Raw genomic sequence first — 13,442 nt, forward strand, 5'->3', positions numbered from 1 at the left:
ATGTGTACCTACCACACCCTGTCAAATAGATTATTCAACCGCCCAAAGAAAGGGGGCTACCTAGGCTTTCGTCTATCCGTCAACATTAGCAAACCTCTCTCTGACTGGATTGCGTCGCCTTATTCCTAGGCATATGAGGTGCTCAATCAAAGGACTGAAGACGGAGGAAGAAGTGGCCAAGTCGGAGGAGGACCATCGGGTTAGGAGGGCATGGAATTGAGGAAGGGAGTGTGGCAATATGGTAGAGGTCTAATAATAACATTCTGAAAGCTATGGGTACAAGTAGATGTACAAGTTGCACATGTGGCAACATAAGATTAATGACTTTACGATCCTGAATTGCAGCTGAAGTGGACAGCTCAGAATCGACGACTGCGCTACTTAGTCACAACCAGCAACGCTTGTGTCCTTTACTTATGAAAATTGTCCTGGGCTTTACAAGTTGTAACCCTTATTCACTCTGGCTTTAACAACTCATATGCCTTTTCCGTCAGCGCCCGCTCCGCAGCTGGCCATCCTTGACCCAATCGATAATGGAGCTGATCAATATCCACATGCCTAAACTCAGGAATCTCTCTAAGTAGTTTAGTGACTATATCCCGGACATCAGAATCCTCGTGTATTGCCGCTTGCAACGCCTGATAAATGGCCGATTTGCGCGTGAACATCGCATCCGTCTGTTTTGGATCTGCTAGCGGACTAGAAGGTTTGCAATATTCTTTCATCGCATGCGCATAGAGGTCTCGGTAGCGGTCCAGGCTCCAGGTCATGTGTGGGCCTCGGTTCATATCGTGATCTGGCAGCCAGTCGCGCCGTAAGAAAGTGGGCAAGGAGGTGTAGCCTATGCATCGCGGAACGCTCATACAGCCATCCCAATCGATTATGCCGGTGACATTACCTTCGTCATCAACTAGGATGTTCTGCAGGTCGAGATCGTCATGACGGAGTACGAAGGACTCTTTGGTTGACGTATTCACTTCGGTACCTGTTGTTCCGTCGAAAGAGGCAGATGAATGTGCTCGAAGGGGTGCAAAGGGCGGCGACGCAAACACAATTTCAAGAACCTTGCGTACACCCTTTACTTCCAGAACTTGTGGGTCATTTGGATCGCGATCTGATATAGTCTCAGGATCCCATGCCGCGCTCAGTCCAGCCAGGAAAAACTCTTCGCTCGTATCGAAGGGGCCGATTGGTGTGAGCTCTTGCATGGCGACCTTTGAGTGCCAGCGCCACAGATGACCAAAATATCGAGGATATTTGTCTTCTGCTTCTTCGAAGACCGGAACGCCTATCTCATCAAAATTGAGTTTCTGTAAGTGGCTCATAGCATGAGCGAGAGACCGCAGAAAGGTGATACGCTTTCGCTCCGTTTCAGGCGATGGATCATCGGCGTTCATATGTTCTTCACCAGATTTGAGAGTCTTGTACGGCTGACCAAGCCACATATCCAACGCGGAGACACCAGACATCCGCTTCATTAGGATATATGGCGCACCGATTGGGTTGGAGACAGAATCATCGAAGGCAATGACTTCAGGCACAGGGCACTCTGTATGGTGTCGAATATGCTGCATTAAGCTGGCTTCACCTCTCAGCATGCAAGCATCGCCCTCTTTCCAAAGTTCGGGCGTACCATGGGCTGGGATCTTGAGAACAAACTCTTGCTCCACTTCTCCACAAAGCGCGACTTGCAAGAACACCGCGTGGTGGAATGAGCCTTCTTTGCGCAGTGTCAAGCGACATGTGCGTGATTTGAGGTCGTTATTCGAGTTGACAAGTCCGAGGACAAAAGCTTCGATTGCCTTACGAGGTATTGTGCGGATCGCTTTGAAATTGCGGCGGTCATGCTCGTCTACCTCGTCTGACTTGTTGTCATCGTTGTAATCCTCCTCTTCAGCTTCAAATTTCTTGTCAGCATCTTCTTGCTCTAACTCTGCATCGTCCTGGACATCAGGGTTAGTTTCGCCTACAGATGCGATGGGTTCTCGTTTCGAGTGACCAAAGATGCCTAACAATCGACGGATCGGATTCTTGGATGATGGGTTCTGAGAGCTCATCAGTGAAGATGAAGCGGTGATATCTGAAGACGTGTTATCTGACGGAGGCTTCGAGGACAAATCCGATACCTTTGAGTCGGTCGTAGAGGTCGATGTGCGCTTAGAGGATTTGTTGGTGGATGGCGTAGAAGTCGTGCTTGCTGCCGTTGTTTGCATTCCATAACCGCGGAAGTTAAACAATTGCTTGATCTCGGTAGTCGCATTATGAATGTATTTTAGAGCGGGCTTCTGCAGCTTTGATGATGATTGCTTAGGCTTCATGGCTCGAGATTGGCTCGAGAGATTGGCAGGAAACCAGTTGCCCGACTTCGTCTCGGCGTGGGCCACTTTGTACGGCGCTTGCTCTTTATGCTCAGGATGCGATATTGGAATGTAAGTCCAAATAAAATATATGGCTCGAGGTGATGAATCGGGGTTGAAGTTGTGATAGCGGCAGGTCTTGTGGTAGTGGAAAGAAAATAGGTTAGGGAAACCTTTTTTTAAAGCCTAGCTGCTACTTATCCCAAGTTGCTGTGTTAGCGCACAATGTGTCAGAAGCTCTCCTATAGACATTGTGAAACAACTGATATGCCCAAGAAGAGCAACCTTGGAGCTTTCACCGGCCTATTTGCGAAGATCCCATTGGCTGTATTGTGGTGTGATCAGTCGAAGAGGCATTGGAAGGCCATATTGTGCACCAACTAGTCGAATGTGTAGTCAACGTGCGTGTACAGAGTGAAATCCTTGGGAAACGTGGGAAAATAAAGCGCAACCAGCTCTTCCGTTTCAGTTTACTTTCTACTGCTCTCATCAGGTTCTCAACCGTAACCGCGCCACAGCAAAGCATCAGTGTTCAAGTGGGTCACTGCAGAATTCAAAGTCAGTACGTCGTAGCTCCCACAAGCCCCCGCAGGCTCCATCGCATTCCACTTTCTATAGCACAAAAACAGGTGTTGAGAAATAGAGAGGATGTCGAATTTCAGCAAGAAGGAGCTTAAGTTGTTATACTCATCTTATGGCGAAGATGACCTGTATAATTCGGGCAAATTCAAGCCCCTTACTCGAAATCTGACGACAGGGAAGATTCTCATGCGCGGTCACCACTGTGGGCAGTGCAACAACAAGATGACACAAAATTGTTACGAGAATCTCCACTACGCATATTGCTCGACATGGGTGACCCGAAACCGCGATGGTAGGCGGGTTCGCGTGCGCTGTGGCGAGCGATTCGCCCTACGCTCGGATGGTTGTGCGAAGCACCCCCGGGTTCAGGGATATAACGAACCTTTGTACCGTGCTGCTGACGGTTATGACGTGGATCTCGCAGAGTTTGACGATACAGATCCGGGTGACCTGAAGGGCGAGCCTGAAGATAACGAGGACGATTTTGAGGCTGAATCGGAAGAACTCGAGCGCTTGGTAGAGGCGATAATCGAGAAAGACGGATACTTGCCCCCAGACTTCCATGCGAAGTATTGGCAAGATCGAGCTAAGGAGAAGTCGTTTGCGGTGCCAAAGAATAGTGGTGCGCCTGGTTCAGGTAATCATGTAGCCATGGAGACAATTTCCGAGGACCAAGATGAGGTCAAGGTCACGGCTAGCAGGGGCCAAGGTAATATTCTTACTAGTGGTAAGGCAGGCAGGGGCATGGTGAACCAGAAGCGAGGAATTTCTCTCAAGGAGCGGCCTCTTGCACGGGATAGCCAAACTGGGTTCACATACGCAGGCAACGCATCTGTTTCACAACCTGAAGACGGCAAGCAAAAGATAGCTCGATCTTATGCCCCCAAAGGATCAAAACCCAAGGCTCCAATGGAAGTGCGTCGTGGACCAAGCGAGAGAGACGAGGATGCCACAAATGATACAGGTAATCACAAGGGCAAGAAGCGTGTCGCAAAGTGGTATGATAAGATGACCGGTAAGAAAGAGAAGGACGAGAGTAGTTAGACTATCTTGGGGTCTCATTCTGGCAGTATACGTCTTCTTTCCGCGATCCCACTTGCCTACCTCAATTCAAAGCAAGAGACTTGGAGTATTTCTTGTCACTTGGACACGATTGTCATCACAGCTGGGTAGATTTCCAGTACAGCCTAGGAAGCTCGTTAGCATATGAGAATGGAACCCAATTAGTTGATAGCAGTCCAATGGAAAAGTGAGATCTACGGAATATTGATGTGAAAAGTTAGGCGACGATAGCCTCTCTCGAAATCTAAATCTACATTATGCAATTAATCGCAACTGTGAGGCTGAAGGGAGAGTACCGCGGGAGCAAGTGCGCTGGCTGAGGGCCCCCGTGCAAGCACAGCGTTGTAGAGATGATAGTGATTCATTGTGGATACATTGTGATGACAATGTCAGTGTCGTCCTAATTTTGTGATGAGCGTTGAGGAAATATGTGGTCGACTAGCTTTTTTTGTATTCTGTATTCGACAGTCAGTCGAGGACGATCGTACTAAATTTGCTTGGCCGTTCCAACCCAAACGATAGGCATCACAGGACATCCCTAGCTTTCACTCTTTTCATCCTTCTTTGTACTCTCAGCTTCTTTGTCACCCTTCTTTTCCTCCTTCTTATCACCTGACCCACTACCGCTACCTTGATAGTGACTACCTTCCTTGCCGGGCTCAAAGATTGTATTGCCTGCAAGTTCAGTCAGACCACCATGATCAGGAGGGTGGTAGTGGAATGCGCACACGAGGCACAATGTGCCCAAGCCCCGTCTTTAGTCAAATCGGCGTTGGCGCCACACTCTGGACACTCAACCATGTTGTCGTCGGAGATTGCCTTTCGGACCGAAGAGGTGCTATGGACGAGCTGGGGTTCGAAGCGAGATTGGCGAGTAGCTGAGTTGGTATGAGAGGCGTTCTGCGCGTATACTCCTGCGGTTGAGGTAGGAGTCTTCGGATGCCGCTAAATTGAGGGGCATCTTGTCACAGACCAATGAGAAACGTCAAGGCTAGTATACTCCCGCCAGACACCTCATTCTACTCCATTAGCATCGCATTGAGTGGACGAACTGTTCTCAAACGCATCAGGAAAACGCGTCGCGCTGGTGGCGTGGTACGGTGGGTTGAGCATGGGCGGCGGCACGGTGCGGTAGCGTAAAATGGCGTAATGGAAATCTTCCAATACGATATGCCGGCTATTCTGAGCCCATTCTTCCCTGTTGTCAAGCCTTTTTAAATCTTAGAATCAAACGACTTTACCCTTCCAAACTTTCATCCACCCTCTCCAGTCATACTTCAGGTAACAGCCTGGTGCTTCTAGCTGCCGTGTTCGGCTTTAATCTACCCCACCCTCTTCTTGCCTTCTAACTCGAAAGACATTCCACCGAGTATGCCTTCCACTATTTAGCCCAAACTCTATTTAGCTTGAAATGCCACCAATAATCTCGTGCCGCTGCACCTCTCCGAGTCACATCACCAAGCGGACACGGCAAGCACGTGCAGCCGCTACGGATGCAGGGACAAGCATTGCGGGGAGGGGTTACAAACTGGGCAGCGGGCCGACTGGAAAAGCGATGAAGCGAGGGTGAATGGCTGAGAAAGCAATTTCGTTCTTCGTGATCGCCTTTTAGCCTCTACTTAAACCTAATGTCTTCACTCCATGGGAAGCGGGTAAATGCTTCCGCAACCCTCTTCAACCGGTCTTTCGATCTACCAAATCGTGTGTGTCACAGATGTGTCGGGAACGGCCTGCTTATAGTTGACGTGCATTCATCGATGCATCGTGACCGCAAACCTGGCTTTTCAAGGGGGATCGGCGGCCTCGAAACAGGGTTGATGCCGACCGTCGTTACAGCTCCGCCAGGTACGTGAATCATGGCATGCGAGCTCAATCCTCTACGCGACCATCCATCGCGCTCCTCTAGCTCTTAAGGGGCGTTCATTATACCTGCACTAGCCCGTGTCCAGCAGCTATTAAGCCTAGACCAGTCTAGACTTCGCGTGGAAGTCGGTTCTGCCACTGACGCGAACCTTTCCTCGCCTCTCCAAACTGTCAGAGCGGTGTTGTTGCGCATGAATGCGGTCGTTCTTCCCCGCCGAATCTGCATTGCGTAACCTCGTCTCCGCGCCGAAGGATCGAAAGTTTGAACTTTATGTAGCCTCTACACCCTTCTGGGTGATAATTCCACCGCCCCATCGGTCCTTGTTCCTTCATCCTGCATCCAAAGCTGCCGTCTTGCTATGAGGAATACGAGGCCAGCGGAGGAGCGAGGTACGGACCGTATATAGTCTGCCCGCGGACGGGGACCCTGTAGACGTCTGTTATGCTAAGTTTTAGCTTTCTGGCTCCAGTCTTTTGGCCGTTCGTCCTGAGTTTTTGTTCTCTCGGCTCTCCGCGAGTTGTTGAACTTTGTTAGTTGGCGGGTATCTTCTACTAGTCGTGCACATCGTCAAGGAACCCTTCACAAGCCATTGTCAACTAGCTCTGTCGCAGTGTGAAAACCCCACAACTCCCAAGATTACCTTTTCTCTGGTGGTTTCCTAGCTTTCAGGCTAGAGGCCGAAGACACCATGGCTACCACTATGGTGATCCCACCATACTCCAACAAAGTTGCGACCTACCTGGTCCCCGTCTGCATCCTGGGAGCCATCGCGTTACTTCTCGTCATCGCACGTATATACACGCGAGTGACCAGGACGAAACGCTTGTATCTCGATGACTGGCTCATCCTGATGGCCGAGGTGCGCTAGACTACCCAGTGTTCATCAAAATTCCATACGCACCATCTACTAAGAAGTCTGGCAGCCTCTCTCCTTAGTCGGCATTTTAATAGCCATCACCGCAAGCGCACACGGCTGGGGCCACCCCACCGCCTACATCAACCCCAAGAACCTTAAGCCCGTCCGGAAACTGCAATTCGCGCTACAAACCGTCTGGCTCATTACTTTCTGTTTAGTACGGCTCTCCGTTTCATGCTCTTTATTGCGCTTTGGGAACGATAGGCTATGGCGATGGCCGCTCTACTTCATCATGGGGGGTCAAGTTCTAATTTCGTCGTCGTATGTGGTGATTCAATTTGGGCAGTGCAGGCCGGTGAGTGCTAATTGGGAAAATGTGCCGGGTGTGAAGTGCTGGCCTACCCAGCCGATTATCGATTATGGGTGGGCCGTTGCCGGTAAGTTAAGCTCTTTTCCTTTTCCTTCTCATCTTGTCCATTGGCAGCATTGCTAAGTCTTGGTGTCAGCAATCTACATAGTAATGGACCTCACGCTCTCCCTAATGCCCATTCGCCTGATTCGGACCCTGCACCGTAGCACCTCCGAAAAGGTGCTCATTTGCTTCCTCATGGCTCTCGGTCTTTTCGCGACTGCCGTCGCGTGTGCCAAGATGACAACATTTACCTCCTTCGGCAAAGGCGACTTTATGCAGGCGACCATACTGCCCTCTATGTGGGCAAAAGTTGAAGAACAGGTTGGCATCATTGCGACATCTCTTCCGTGCCTAAAGCACCCGGCTGAACAGTTATTGAAGAAGTTGGGGATATTGAAGGAACATCAATTGACGAGGCCGAGTTTTGTCGTGGAAGAAGGGGCAATCAGTATGCCGACGATGAAGGAGGAGGATGCGAGGAGTAGCGGGGATGGGTCGTCTGGTCCAAAGGAGAAGTCGAGGGTTGACTCGGTTGCTCTGGCGTTGGGTAACTCGAAGTCGAATTCGAGTACAGGGGGAACGAAGGGTAACGCATGGCAGGCCGTATGATCAGAAACGTCTTCTTTACCACCGTCAGCTTGCCATAGTACTTGTATTAGCGGGGCGTTTTAGGTGTTGGTCGTGAGTGTGTTGTTTTCATCTGCTGTACGATACCACGGACATGGCGCAGTTAACGCTTTACCGTCCCATTCTCTTGGGGGCGCCACTCTCACGAAGCATATGTGTACCATAATGGCATTGCTGTATCATGGACCTTCTGATCATGTTTCTTGTATGTGAGCGCTAGTAAGAAGAACCGTTTTGTCGAACGCGATAAATTATTAATTTAGGAGTTGGGATATAGAGGAATGAGTAGCAATTGCGTACGACATGTTTAAAACGCGACGCGTCCTCACGTGAATGTTCCTGAACGGGAGTAGCGCCGCCTCGGTAGCCTTTCGCTGATAAATCGGTCGAATCACGGAAAACCTTCGCTCGAAGCATTTCTATTAGCTAATTAGCGTCGTTCTCCGCCAGCAATTTCTGCCACTACTGTGCTGCCAGTCCGTAGCGGAACTTGTCTCTCATCGCCTCCTTGTTACACGGCACGCGTTCTCGTAGTGCGCCTGGTCGATTGTTCGTCTTGTAGTCATGCCTTCAGATTCGAAGTTGCTTTTGTGCTTTCACACACAGATGCTCATTCAACAGTCAGCAGCACCATATCAACAATGCCTTCAAGCTTCCAGATTTGTCACAACGAAGGCCGTCATCAATTGTTATACTGGTAATGCCAGACATACCGAGGTGCATGCCCGCAGCTTGATCTGTGCCGGTCAAGTTCGGCCATGCTTCTTTCCTTCCTAGTACGCAAAGTAGGGCGTACCTTCAAGCTTTACAAACTCTTGTCTTCCCCACATCACTGCTCCACGACTTCTGTTGTTCGCTGTGCATCTACATTCTACGCCATATACCTGATCAACCCCCTGCTTTAGATCTCTTTCCTTTCAGCTGATCTCGTCGCTGTGCGCGCGGCTGCGTCCCGCCCTGTACTCTTTTACCACGATGCCCTCACCCGACCCTCTCGTGCCTGTCGAGCGCTTCATCCAAAGGGGTCTTGCGCGCCTTCCCCTGGTCGTTAGCCGTTGGTTTGGATATCGCGGAAAGGCATCACCTCCATCTCTGACGTGGGTCGTGTGCTTGTGGGGCTTCATTGGCGCATTTGGGGGGCTTAGCGTCATTCTTGCGATCTTTGGCCATACCGAGTACTTTCGAAGTCGCGCTGTCCCGCCTATTGTTGCGTCGTTCGTAAGTTGAACAATCCATCTTGAAATGCCTTTTCTTACCTCAATAGGGAGCTTCTGCAATTCTATGCTATGGAGCTATCGATGTCCCGTTAGCTCAACCGCGCTCTCTCGTCTTCGGTCATTTCTTCAGCGGCTTGACCGGGGTCATCATCGCAACTATATTCCAGTTCAACCTCACGGAAGACCCTTTTCCACGGCTTCAATGGCTCGCAGCCAGTCTTGCAACAGCTATCGCCCTTGTTGTCATGCACCTGACTAAGACGACTCACCCTCCAGCCGGAGCGACGGCACTACTTCCGTGCCTCGATCCGCACATCTGGGCCCTGCGATGGTACTTTCTCCCTGTGCTACTGTTATCCTCTTCGATTATTCTTGTCACCGCCCTGATGATGAACAATATCCAACGGCAGTACCCCAAGTTCTGGGTCGCTCAACTCCCGCCGCCACCACCACCAGCGCCCAAAGACGACCCGCATCGACACCGCAGGCCACCAATGGCAGAAGATTTCCCTGTCCGTAGTCAACACAACGAGCTGCGTGAACTTGAAAGCGGGCGGTAGTTCCTCTTCATCGGCGTTCGCGAATCGTTCCGTCCCAGCTACCGTCAAATTCGGGTTACGGATTTTCTTAAATCAGACAAGCATTTCTCTCATCCCTGTTCGCATCATTTAAAGGCGTTGTCTGGTGTCATCATTATCTCTTCGGGTACTGCCGTATATCGTAATGTGAGTTGGAGTTTTTGTGCATATTGATGATACCTGGTACGCACGAAAAGGCTGGTATCAATATGCTCATCAAAGCTGCGTTCAGTGTATTTCTAGAACTAGTCATAAGGCTCACCATCCTACTGTCTTTCACGAGGGCATACATACCTAGTCTTCCTACCCAATAATGCTGATAACTTGTATCCTCTATTCGAGTAGGTTACTATTTCAGAGCTAATGTAGTCAGCCAAGTTTAGTTGAAACTTCGTGCAATTTAGTGAAGGTTGCCTAGATATCCTGCATCATTGCGCTATTTAACAAGGATGATCCATAGATCATATTCATATAGGTCACATGAACTCACACTAGAAGTTTGAGGACTTCCTTTCCATGGCAATCAATCGCCAAATCAAAATAGTGAATTTGACAAAATATGTCGGAGAAAGAAACAATCACGCGATTCATGTTCCAAACACACAAATGCGGGGCGGCCCCATCATCATCGGTCAAGCTGATCTATGCAGTGCCATGTACGCCTTCTTGGTCCTTTATAATGGTCAATGAAACGTATCATTGAGCTTATCGTGATGCAGTGAGAATGTTTTATTTGTCAGCCCCGGCTTTTGCGCATATGCGGAGATGGCTTACGGGCTTTGCGGGGTTATCGCGCGAATGCTGTGTACGATGAGGATGTGATGTACGACCAAGAAGGGATGTAAGATATACGAAGAAATACTATGTGTCCAATCTAGTCGTATTCCCGAAGAAGTGTTGTACGCTGTTCAAGTTGAAAGTGTATGCGTTATAAGTAGCTCTGTGCTCCTCGAAATACATCAATTATCAATAGTCCCTTCGATCGCACAACTTGAATTAACATTCTATTTCCATCTATATTTTTTATTCAATGGCTACTGCAGACCTATTTCGAGTCGATGGCTTAGTTGCCGTTGTGACGGGCGGAGGCACTGGTAAATATCATTCAGCCTCATACACATTTTCGCTGAACCGACTGACGGCATCCACAGGGATCGGCCTTATGATTGCCAAAGCCCTAAGCAATGGCGGCGCTTCAAAAGTCTACATACTTGGAAGACGCAAAGAGAAGCTTGACTCTGTAGCCGCTGAGTGCAAAGGCTTAGTACCAGTCCAGTGTGACATTACATCCAAAGCATCGCTCCAGTTCGCTGTCGACTACATTTCCCAAGACACGGGACACATTAACCTCCTCGTCGCCAATTCTGGAATCATAGGCCCAATGGCAACTATCCTCCCGGGAAAGAGCGCAAAGGAAGTGAGGAAGAGTATGTTCGACGATGTGTCCATGGAAGACTTCACCAACACGCTTCACGTCAACACGACAGCGAACTATTTCTCCATTCTCGCCTTCCTCGAACTCCTGGATGCAGGCAACAAGGCTGCTATAAAGGGCGGATTTGGGCTACCGCTAAAGGAAGGCAGTAGCGTGCCGAGTATCCAGAGCCAGGTCATTGTGACGAGCAGCGTTGGTGCGTTTCTGAGGGATTTTTTGGTTCCGCCTGCGTATGCGGGAAGTAAGGCGGCACTTATACATTTGGTCAAGCAATCCAGTACAGTGCTTGCTGGGTTGAGCATTAGGGTTAACGCTCTGGCGCCAGGGTGTAAGTTGTCCCTCTATGATTGACTCCATCTCAGTCCTGATCCCCCCTCTTGGAACGAAGTAAATGCTACGTTGTTTAGACTGACCTTTTTGAAAGGGTTCCCTTCTGAGATGGCAGATGACCTCATCGAAGGTAGAGATCCAGGGACAGAGGGCACCGACGACGACCGATTTATTCCCGCGCGACGATTTGGCGGCCAGGAGGAGATGGGTGGGACTGTGCTGTATCTTGCGAGCAGAGCTGGCTCGTTCTGTAATGGGCTTATTCTTCTCAATGATGGGGGAAGGGTGGCCGTTACGAATGCGGATTATTAAGGTGGCGATGAGATGGGGATTGGTGTGACGAGAGATATAAGATGAGCCAAAGATGCACGAAAGAGATAACTTTGATTGCAATACCTATGTAAAAACGAAAAGGAATAAATTGGAATATTCTTACCATAGTGTGAGTGGTGATGCCGGCCAGGTAGTTTTAGTACGTGCATGTTCCACAATATCCACAGTCTTCAGCGGAGCAGGCGGTGTAATCCGGCTCTTCTTCCTCCCAGTCTAGCTTCCAGCCCTGTTTTGAACTGTGTGCATCATCAAAGTCAAACGCAGCATCATCTGACTCATCGGAATCAGGAATTTCGAGCGGGGTCTCGTTGTCCGCCCATTTATTCATCAGTTCGACTGGTAACGCATGTGTACCTTCGCCATACTGGCTTCGAACCTCAAGTCCACCCGTACCAGTATAATATACCTCCAGAAGTCCTCTTGCGTCTTCCTTTGCCATCTCGATGATCTTTCCGAGAAGTATGGACAAGCGGTGAATAGCGTCGACATTATCTTTCTCCCATTTCTGAACGTCTTCGCGCACATCTTGCACTCTGATGTCTTGGAATAGGCCGTTCCCATCGTGGTAGGCTGCAATAAAGTTGGGAATTTGCTTCAACCATAGCAGTGGATATACTTCATTCATGTCAATACCCCATTTAGACCGTATAGAACGGGTCTTCAAATCGAAGACGGAGTTTTGCGGAACTTCAGAACCACCATGCTTGATTATGATGGTATCAGACCCATTGGTCGTTGCATGTAGAGTTTGGCTTACGGCAGTACCTAGGAGGGCTTTGAGAAGGTCATCTTCGTCTTCCGTACTGCTTGATGTGTGGCGGTTGGAGGATTTGGTTGGAGACTTGTGGTTGCTAGTCCGACCGTCAGGCTTGATATAGCCATCGCATTCAAAGCGCACTAGGCACTTGAGGTCTCCGAATGTGTATTGTACAATACGCTGATGCGTCTCAGAACCCTTGACCTCGTTGTCCCAAGTTGTATATGCCTCGGGAAAGGAATGCCCGAAACCATGAACGTCCATTATAATCTCCTTGGGGTCATTCTCTTTGCGAACGAAGAAGACGGTATTGCCGATGACCTCGATGTTGAAGCGGAAGGCTTTGTCCATTCCACGGACAAAGCGAAGTAGGTTGCCTAGCGTACTCCCGCAGGCGAACAGATTAACGCGTGTAGGGCAATAGTCGGGATCGCTCCCTAGAATGGCATGCACAACAGGCGCCATAGGGAAGTCAGGATATCTCGCAGCGTTTGGATCTCGGAAGTACTGTCCGCTGTCTTCCTTCAAACGTGGTGGGTCTTGGAGAGGAGTCCATTGAGCGGGTTTGCCTGAATTGTGTCATCTTGCAGATCACACAGTCTATGTGAAATAACTTACCTGGCACAATAATTGTAGGAGTGCTGTTGTTGAGCCAGTTGTAGGATGCGATGTATTGACAATCAGTAATCGCCGCCTTGTGAGACAAGCCGTTCTGTTCGGGTATTAGATCTGAAGCTTGGAGAGTTTGAAGCAGCTTTCCAAGGGGATATTTCTCGATGTCAGGCTTGACAGGCTCTCTGGGCTTTGCAAACGGGCGACCCCATCCGCCACGGCCTTTTCGTGGAGCGAAGCCACCCCGATTATTACCAGAGAACGAAGACTTGTAAGACATTGCGGCGTTGTATTGACCAGGCCAGAAGATGAAGGGTGACTGTGGATTTGATGCAGGAAAGTCATGTTGGCTTCATATAAACGATGCTGCCTAGGCAAGGCTGAGCGTAGGTGGGGTTGTTTGCTGAACGTGCAGGTCAC

General features: G+C 49.6%; 7 protein-coding genes across 7 annotated transcripts; 4 read left to right on the top strand and 3 right to left on the bottom strand.

Moving 5' to 3' along the window:
- Nucleotides 1-461: 461 nt before the first annotated feature.
- On the bottom strand, nucleotides 462-1,892 carry K460DRAFT_268296 (uncharacterized protein; the record flags this gene model as incomplete). Its single annotated transcript, XM_040927534.1, has 1 exon — nucleotides 462-1,892. A coding segment is annotated over one exon (1,431 nt), but the record flags the coding sequence as incomplete, so codon positions are not given.
- Nucleotides 1,893-3,005: 1,113 nt separating this feature from the next.
- K460DRAFT_413034 (uncharacterized protein) lies at nucleotides 3,006-3,993 on the top strand (the record flags this gene model as incomplete). The annotated part of the gene is made up of 1 exon (XM_040937575.1): nucleotides 3,006-3,993. The coding sequence occupies one exon, from the start codon at nucleotides 3,006-3,008 to the stop codon at nucleotides 3,981-3,983; it is 978 nt and encodes a 325-aa protein (XP_040794040.1). The 3' UTR covers nucleotides 3,984-3,993.
- Nucleotides 3,994-4,280: 287 nt separating this feature from the next.
- On the bottom strand, nucleotides 4,281-4,874 carry K460DRAFT_362215 (uncharacterized protein). Its single transcript, XM_040932608.1, has 2 exons — nucleotides 4,730-4,874; nucleotides 4,281-4,676 (listed from the first exon to the last, which is right to left on the bottom strand). The coding sequence occupies exons 1-2, from the start codon at nucleotides 4,800-4,802 to the stop codon at nucleotides 4,540-4,542; spliced, it is 210 nt and encodes a 69-aa protein (XP_040794041.1). The 5' UTR covers nucleotides 4,803-4,874; the 3' UTR covers nucleotides 4,281-4,539.
- A 1,527-nt stretch (nucleotides 4,875-6,401) lies between these two features.
- K460DRAFT_362218 (uncharacterized protein) lies at nucleotides 6,402-8,077 on the top strand. Its single transcript, XM_040932609.1, has 3 exons — nucleotides 6,402-6,724; nucleotides 6,789-7,158; nucleotides 7,228-8,077. The coding sequence occupies exons 1-3, from the start codon at nucleotides 6,554-6,556 to the stop codon at nucleotides 7,740-7,742; spliced, it is 1,056 nt and encodes a 351-aa protein (XP_040794042.1). The 5' UTR covers nucleotides 6,402-6,553; the 3' UTR covers nucleotides 7,743-8,077.
- Nucleotides 8,078-8,456: 379 nt separating this feature from the next.
- On the top strand, nucleotides 8,457-9,604 carry K460DRAFT_35626 (HPP-domain-containing protein). Its single transcript, XM_040931947.1, has 2 exons — nucleotides 8,457-8,978; nucleotides 9,025-9,604. The coding sequence occupies exons 1-2, from the start codon at nucleotides 8,736-8,738 to the stop codon at nucleotides 9,535-9,537; spliced, it is 756 nt and encodes a 251-aa protein (XP_040794043.1). The 5' UTR covers nucleotides 8,457-8,735; the 3' UTR covers nucleotides 9,538-9,604.
- Nucleotides 9,605-10,585: 981 nt separating this feature from the next.
- Nucleotides 10,586-11,632, top strand: K460DRAFT_373482 (short chain dehydrogenase/reductase family protein; the record flags this gene model as incomplete). Its single annotated transcript, XM_040934587.1, has 3 exons — nucleotides 10,586-10,649; nucleotides 10,707-11,318; nucleotides 11,415-11,632. 3 exons carry the CDS (start codon nucleotides 10,586-10,588, stop codon nucleotides 11,630-11,632), a joined length of 894 nt encoding a protein of 297 aa, XP_040794044.1.
- Nucleotides 11,633-11,686: 54 nt separating this feature from the next.
- On the bottom strand, nucleotides 11,687-13,336 carry K460DRAFT_298555 (uncharacterized protein). Its single transcript, XM_040929769.1, has 2 exons — nucleotides 13,029-13,336; nucleotides 11,687-12,979 (listed from the first exon to the last, which is right to left on the bottom strand). The coding sequence occupies exons 1-2, from the start codon at nucleotides 13,300-13,302 to the stop codon at nucleotides 11,790-11,792; spliced, it is 1,464 nt and encodes a 487-aa protein (XP_040794045.1). The 5' UTR covers nucleotides 13,303-13,336; the 3' UTR covers nucleotides 11,687-11,789.
- Nucleotides 13,337-13,442: the final 106 nt, after the last annotated feature.

Source organism: Cucurbitaria berberidis (genome assembly GCF_010015615.1).
Source record: "Cucurbitaria berberidis CBS 394.84 unplaced genomic scaffold K460scaffold_1, whole genome shotgun sequence".
Lineage (NCBI taxonomy): Eukaryota > Fungi > Ascomycota > Dothideomycetes > Pleosporales > Cucurbitariaceae > Cucurbitaria > Cucurbitaria berberidis.